This window comes from Corvus brachyrhynchos, unplaced genomic scaffold (assembly GCF_000691975.1).
Source record: "Corvus brachyrhynchos isolate BGI_N302 unplaced genomic scaffold, ASM69197v1 scaffold68, whole genome shotgun sequence".
NCBI classification, from domain to species: domain Eukaryota; kingdom Metazoa; phylum Chordata; class Aves; order Passeriformes; family Corvidae; genus Corvus; species Corvus brachyrhynchos.
In genome coordinates, this window is record NW_008240039.1 from 2,264,136 (window position 1) to 2,271,834 (window position 7,699).

Below are 7,699 nucleotides of genomic sequence, written 5' to 3' on the forward strand. Positions count from 1 at the left end.
CAGGGGCAGCAGGGGCAGCAGCTCTGCCATGTCCCACAGCCAGGCTTTAATGTCTGCCTTGCTCCTAAACACCACCTCAGACTCCCCTTCCCCAATCCTGATTTCCCTCATTCATCTCTTTGCAAATACCTTTAGTTTTCCACCTCAGATTCCCCTTCCAACCCCAACCATCCTGATTTCCCTCATTCTTCTCTTTGCAGTTTTCCTTTTTTTTCAAAGCATCACCTCAGATTTCATTTCCAACCCCAACCATCCTGTGATTTCCCTCATTCATCTCTTTGCACACTCCCTTGTTTTCTTTGCTTTTCAACACCAACACAGATTCCACTTCCAACCCAAACCATCCTGTGATTTACCTCTTTCATCTCTTTGCATACTACCTTTACTGCCTGGCTCCCAAGCAGAAATACTGAGCAGGAAAAGAAGAATATAAAATAGTGTTCTTGACAAAAAAATACAAAATAGTGTTCTTGACCAAAAAGTTATAAAATGGTGCTCCTGACAAAAAAATATAAAATAGTGTTCCTGAAAAGGAATATAAAATAGTGTTCCTGAAAAAGAATATAAAATAATGTTCCTGACAAAAAGATAGAAAATATTGTTCCTGACCAAAAAAAAAAATAATGTTCCTTACAAAAAAAAAAATATAGTGTTCCTGACCAAAAATATGTAAAATATTGTTGCTGACAAAAAAATATAAAATAGTGCTCCTGACCGAAAAAAAATGTAAAATAGTGTTTCCTGACAAAAAACAGTGTTCCTGACAATTTTACCTGAAAGTCACAGGAGAAATTTTCCCCATCAAGGCATAGGCTGTGACACTCTGCAGGTGGAACAGGACTCCATCTATCAGGAGGAGAAAGACAATATCCTGGTTGTAGCTGAAGCTCCTCCCACTTTTCCCAATCACAGGCACATCCTAAATGGCGAGAAAAAAAAAAAAAAAAAAAAAAAAAAAGGAATTTAAGGGTTTAGTTCGTGAGAAAAATCTAAAAGTAATTTTCCACCCAACTGTTAGAAGCAGATGTAGTTTTACATTTAAATTTTAGCCCAACAAAACCTAAAATATTTAAAGACATTTAGATCCTGACGTTTTTTCTCCAAAAAAATTTGCTTTCAGAGAATTAATATTTCTGTACACCACATGAATATCAACAAAAAGTCACCAAATATTCCAGATTTTGTTTGCAAGTCTTTACCTCAAACTTCAAATGCACTGAGATAAAATTGTGATTTGAACTCAAAAATCTTGAGATAAACTCAGGCTTTTTGGATTAACTCATGTCTATATTAAATGATTTCTTTTACAGTTTTCTCTTTTTTACTCCCCCAATCTCTTGCAAATGTAAGATGAGTTGTATTTGAGGCTGATTTTAAAAAATGGGAAGGATGAAAGGTAAAATTTAAGATTAACCTTTGCTGCACATTCTGCTTACAATTAAAAAAACCCCCTAAACTAATGATAATGATTTCAAATTACCATGAAAAATATCCAAGCTGGAATAAGCATAACCACAGCAGCAGCACTTGTGTAGAACTGAAGCTCTGGGGCTCTACAAAGGAGAAAAAAAAAAAATTAAAATTATTTAAAGCTTCCTTTTTCAAAGCAAAGATAGAGGTTTGCTCTCAGGGACTGAAGCTAAAAGGCACAAAAGACCAAAAGCAGCTTTTTATCTCATGGCAAAATGGAAATATATTGTGAAAGGTGTTTTTTAGCACAAGACTTTACTCTTGGTTTCAGTTTCATCGATAAAAAGTTGCTTTCTGCCCCCCCAACAATGCTAAGGATGGTTCCTGATTGCAGAATAAGGACTGATTTCTGTGAAATTATTATTTTGGGGGGATTTGCTGAGAGTTGTAGCAGATTATGAAACTTGCAGTGGGAGCTCAGGGGAGTTTTCTTTCCCTGATAAAATGATAAAGGTGATCAGATTTACACCTTCTGGTGTAATATAATGATAAATATTTTGTTTTCTTATGCAGCCCCACTATAACCAAACCTGAAATATTTTGAATACTTACGAAAATCTGTATTTATCTCCACTGAGCAGTTTTTTGGAAAAGACGTTTTGCAAACTAGAAAAAAAATTTTAAAAAGTTTTCAAAATTATCATTTAGCTGTATTTTAATTAGGACAAATCAATCAATCAATCAATCCTGTTTCCCTCAGGTGGGTAAATATTTTCTACAAGTATAGAAAGAAGTTTGGCCTAATGAAGTTTTATGATTTAATTTCAATAATGCTCTTAGATATGAGAGAGAAAATGAATAATTTGTTAAAAATGCATTTTCAATACCACCATTTCAATGCACTGTACAGAATTAACTACATTAAAAATTTTCTTTCAGCTACCAATGAAAGAAATTGCTTTTTTCCACAGCCAGAGCTCTCCCTGTGCCTCACCAGTCCATGATGTTGGTGGAGAGAGCTGCTGAGAAGCCCAGGATGTTGAAGCTGATTTCAGTGGCTGTGCACAGAGCCAGCCCTCCCATCACAGGGATCAGGGAGAGATTCACCAGCAACCCTGCAAAAGAAAAGGGTCACTCTCAGTTTAATTGCTGCATTTTTAATGTATCCCACGTTGGTTTTTGAGAGAATTTTAAATTCTGAACAGCAAAGAAGAAGGACCACGCTGAACTTCAGTTATTTCAAGCCACAAGAATATTTCTTGACAGAAAAATAACAACAATGCCCTTACACCAAACCCTTTTTAATTCTACATACTCATTAAGTTCAGACTGATCCTTCCAGCTGCATTCATTATATTTTGATGGACTTTCTTTGACCATGGCTAATAAATAAAAGAGAGTAATTAAATCTCATTTCAGGACTCACCAGTGTATTCCCCCAATATCATCCGAGACATGATGACAGTGAAAATAGGAGCAGAGCTTTTCACAGTTTCTGCAAATGAAACTGCCACATTCTTCAAGCTGACCAGGCCCAGAACCACTGTTGCAAACCTGAAGCAGAAGAACATTAGAAGAAATTAATTTTTAAGAAATGAAGGAATTAATTAGTGCACCAGAAGAAATTAAAATAATGCTTTAAGAGCTACTCGTAGACACCTGGCACAAAAAGAATTGCACTGTAATTTCTCCTGCACCTGCAAGGTCAGATCTATTCCTTTCAGCTTTGGCTTAAGCATTTATTTATTTAAAGCAAATAAAGGCACCCTTGGGCAATTGTGCAACATCTTTGGCTGTAGAGTGGATTTCCAGAAAACAAAGTTTACTTTTTAACACACTCCAAGGTTCAAGTGACCATTTTTTATGCCAAAGTTTTCAACAGGCTCAGTGAAAAGTGAAAATCTTCTGAGAAACAGTAATTCACTGAGGAAACTTTATCTGCAGTTATCTATCTTTAGTGTAAATTAAATATGCTACATAATTCCCACAGTTTAAACCATGACATTAATTTAATTCATGGCTTATTTGATTATTCTTTATCAGTTATGTAGGGTAGAGGAAACAAAACCATTTTTATTCCCTCCTCAACCACAAACTGATACAATCCCAGCACCCAGCAAACACTGACTTTGCAAAAGATAAATGTTAATAGCCTGGATCACTTTTGAGGCAAAAGGCTGGTAAATACTAACACACTTAACAAAAATCAGCCTCAAAAGAGAGCAGGAAGAAAGGAAATGGAAAGGGAAGTGTGCTCTGAAAAGAGGTAAATGTGATGGGAAGGCAAGGCGGCCAAAAAATTATTGACATCTGGGAAAAGGAGCAACAGGAAATAAAAATAAGATCGTCCTGGGGTATTTCTTGGAGGAGAAAGGTGAATACTCCAAATACCTCATCAAGAATGAAAAGGCAGAGAGCCAGGAAAATACAGCTTTTGTTTAGAAAACCACAAATATTAGCAAAGACAGTGCAGGAAATCTTTCCCCATTTACCTCATTAATCCAACAAAGAGCATTATCATGATGAAGTTAGGGGGGTAGGAGATGCGGGTTTTGTGCTGGTACAGACAGCACGGGACAAACATTTTGATGCAGCCAATGAAGGTGGTTGAAAGCATTTGAACAGCACCTAAAAGAGGATCAGAGAGGGGAAACAAAGCCAGATCAGATGCTGGAATACAACAAATCAAACAATGTGAGAACATTTCTTAGACAAACTTCTATGCAGTTAAGAGATCGCTGCCTGGATTTTATATGTTCTCACAAAAGCCCTTTACTTCTACATTTAAGCAAGGCAGCTCAATAAACTGTTTATAAACCTGGTTCACAGATAAACTGCCCTTTGTTTGCCCCTTAAAAAAGAACAAATAACTAAAGTGGCCATTGGATAATGGAGATCACCAAAGGCAACTCTTGCACTGCACAGCTCTGGAGAGCATCAACAACTTACTCAAAATTTGACAGTTTTTTAAACCCTCCAACACAGAAAACAAAAAAATGTCTTCCCCCCCCCCCCCCCCCCCCACCCCCACCCCCACCCAGCGAGTGGAGGAAAGAAGAGTGTCAGAAACCACTTTAAAGGCCAAAGTCCCAAATTCCCAGCCCCAAGATCCCTCCCCACATCTTCCAACCAGGCATTTTTCCCTTCAGTTGAAGCAGTCTCTCCCTCAGCTTTATATGGGATGGTCTGGTATTGCCAAATCATAGGATCATGGAATATCCTGAGCTGGAAGGGACCCACAGGGATCATCCAATCCAACTCTTATCCCTGCACAGACCCCCAACAATCCCACCCTGTGCCTGACAGCATTATCCAAACGCTGCTGGAGTTCTGGCAGCTTTTGGGGCTCCCATTCCCTGGGGAGCCTGTTCCAGTAAAATAAATAAATCTCTCCCTGGAATTCAGGTGGAAAGGAAAGGCAGGGTACCTAGCATGCTGGGCTCTCCCTCCAGCAAGGACAGAATGTATTTGTTAAGGAACAGAGTGCAAAAGCTGAAGAAAAACCACAAAGTGAGGTAGATGAGAGCGTGGGAATTCCAGATGCCCAGGTCGGACTCAATGACCGTGGTCTCTGTGATTGTGATTTTCAGGACGTTCTCCTCTGGCAAGCTGTCACTACGAGCAATCACAAACTTCTCACTCCTGTTAGCAAAGAGTGAGCCCAGCTGGAACAGGGATTTTCCCTTTGGCTTCTCCTTCAGCGTGGTTGGACTCGGGGCCTCCGGTGTCGGGGCACTTGTCACAGCCGACATGGTGAGGTGAAGAAATGAATATTTGTCCTTCACACAAAGCAACACTGACACAGCTTTTGTTGAAACAAAAATGTCATGTGATTAATGTTTCATCTCCCAGGGGCCTGGAAAACTGGGCTTGGTCCTCCAAAAAACATCTTGCATGAATACAAACTTCACATGCTTCCTCATGTGGGCTGTTCCATGTTTTCTGCCTAAGAGGGAAAAAAGAGAAAGAAGAAAGAAACATATGACATTTTACATCCCTAATGCAGCAAAGGTAGCACATTTCACCTGTACTTTATGAAAGATAAAGAGACTTCTGTAATCTTTTAGACTGGATTTTGACCCCCTAATGTCCTGATGCCAAGATTAAGCAACAAGAACTTACCTTAGGGAGGTTTTTTTTATTCTGGAATAGCACATACAGACTGGAATAGCACATACAGACACACCAGACCTTGTGTTTTTATGTCCTTTTTCCTCTGAAGCACCTCAACACAGCCTTTCCAATTGTAACTAACTCCTCTTCCAGATTCTACAGTGTCTTTGATCTCTGTCTTTAACCACTCCCCAGAAAAATCTTCCCAACGCAGCAAATCCAAGCAGGAATCTCTGCCCTTTGTACTAATTAACCTGTTACCAATCCGAGTCAAAGACAGTAATCAATAATCAAGGGCTGTAACTCCCAGTAATCACAAACACAGTTACCCTGGTAAATGTATCCAGGTGTCCAAGAGCTTTCCAGTGGGGTTATTTATTTATCTCCATGTGAATAATGCAACCTTCCTCATTTTGCCCTACCTTGCAATTCAATATTAGCACTTGCAACTAATTCTTAAAGCCTTTTAAACAGACTTGGCAGCAAAAGGCATTAAATGATTTGCAACTAGAGCTTTTTTCTTTTACAAATTACACAAAATGTGGGAAGTTACAGCAGCAGAGTAGAGACAACAACAAAACCACCCTGTGATCTTTACTCCTCTCATAATCAATGGCAGGAGAAATACAAGAGTTGTAACAAGAGCTACTGCACCTGCCGTGATTCTGTGAACAGTTCACAGTTTCCTTTCTTAAGGTTTTATTTTTAATGCTTTTTAAATATCCAATGTGGCATCTCAAATAAATCACAACAAGGTACTAAGGAGTTAAAATATCTCATGTCAGTCTCAGGATCCTACACAGCAGCTACTTCACAGTGAAATTTTCCATTCCTCACATTCTCTAGTTATTACAGCCATATGCTGAAGATTTCCATCCCCATCTCCTTATCACTTCCCATTTTTCCAGGACTTCATGCCAGCAGTACACTGAGGTATGGGACCCTCTGACACCATCACATCAAACCACGAACTTGTGGTGATCCAGATTAACACAACACTTTGACAAAAGATACGCATTCTCCAAGAGAATTTGTTAAGAAAAATGGATTCTTGACTCCTCCTCCTTTTCCAGGACATTAAAAAAATACCCCTCTACGTTCAAAATAGTTAATTAACACAGCTTTCTAAATATCTTTTCTGTTTATGCAACTTAATTAAAACCAAGACCAATTAAGCACAACCAAAGCCCCACCCTCAGCAGCGCTGCAATATCAGATTTGATATCTCTGATTCCACACATGGCAGGAAGCAGAACAGCAAATAAGAACAAAACTACTCCCCTAAATTACTGACCTGCTGGCTTAAATCAACTGGAAAGTCTAAATGGGCTGAAAGAGTTCTCCATCTGGAACTAATTCAGTCTTCCTCCCTCAAGGCCAACCAGCCGCTGATGTTTACCAACAGATGAAAACGTGGCAGTGGTTGGCAGTTGTTTCTCTTGGATTACACACAAAGACTCAATCTTCCAGCTCAAAAGAACCAGCAGCGTGCAGTGCCTCTTACACTCCTCGTATCTTCTCCCAACCCTTAGCTACACTACCAGTAACGATGTATTAAGGCGGAAAAAATATCCAAAAAGAACTTTACCGAGTCGGCTTTACACAAAAAGAAACTAAAGCTCAAGTATGTTGCAAGGGTTTGGGAAGCTAAGGCTGATCTGACAGTGAAAAAACAAAGGTTTGCGTCCATGACCCTTCATCTGTTACACAAAAGGTCACCCAAATGTTGCTCCCAAAGCAGCAGATGCGCAGAACTCAGCAGCCTGAGCAAGCTGCGGATATTAACACTGCTTCACTAATGGCAACGAGAGCATCCAAGATGTTACAAACACTACAAATACAACAGCAGAGTTATTAACAGATCCCATACAGAGAAGACGCTGAAAGAGCTTAGCACTTTGTGGCACTCCAGATGTGTTTCTGCTCACCCACTGCCAGAGCCTTCCCTCCGCATTCCGAACCGGCTCCCCGCAGGCCATTCCCATTCCCATTCCCGCCCGTGTCCCGGTGCCCGCTGCTCCCGGTGCATCCCTCTCGCCGGAGCGGGGTCCGGAGCCCTCCGCGGGAGCACCGCGGCCCTTCCGACCCAGCCTTGGGGCCCAGGGGCTTTTCAGCACCGCCATCCCCCTACCCAGGCCCGCCTCGGGATCCTTCTCTGCGGCAGCGCCCGCCGCTC

General features: G+C 40.3%; 1 protein-coding gene across 2 annotated transcripts in view; it reads right to left on the reverse strand.

Annotated features, from left to right (window-relative positions):
- The window catches only part of LOC103622263 (solute carrier family 35 member E2), a 9,655-nt gene extending 2,022 nt beyond the window's left edge, over nt 1-7,633 (reverse strand). Inside the window, exons 1-8 of one of the 2 annotated variants that reach the window (XM_008641179.2) lie at nt 6,818-7,633; nt 4,838-5,356; nt 3,903-4,038; nt 2,837-2,964; nt 2,405-2,525; nt 2,023-2,076; nt 1,481-1,553; nt 774-919 (exon numbers count right to left, since the gene is read on the reverse strand). In XM_008641179.2, coding sequence (XP_008639401.1) covers nt 774-919; nt 1,481-1,553; nt 2,023-2,076; nt 2,405-2,525; nt 2,837-2,964; nt 3,903-4,038; nt 4,838-5,162 — 983 coding nt within the window. In that variant the 5' untranslated portion in view covers nt 5,163-5,356; nt 6,818-7,633. Of the gene's footprint in view, nt 1-773; nt 920-1,480; nt 1,554-2,022; nt 2,077-2,404; nt 2,526-2,836; nt 2,965-3,902; nt 4,039-4,837; nt 5,357-5,532; nt 6,796-6,817 lie in introns of those variants that run through there. The other variant, XM_017744090.1, reaches the window with a different exon arrangement.
- Nucleotides 7,634-7,699: the final 66 nt, after the last annotated feature.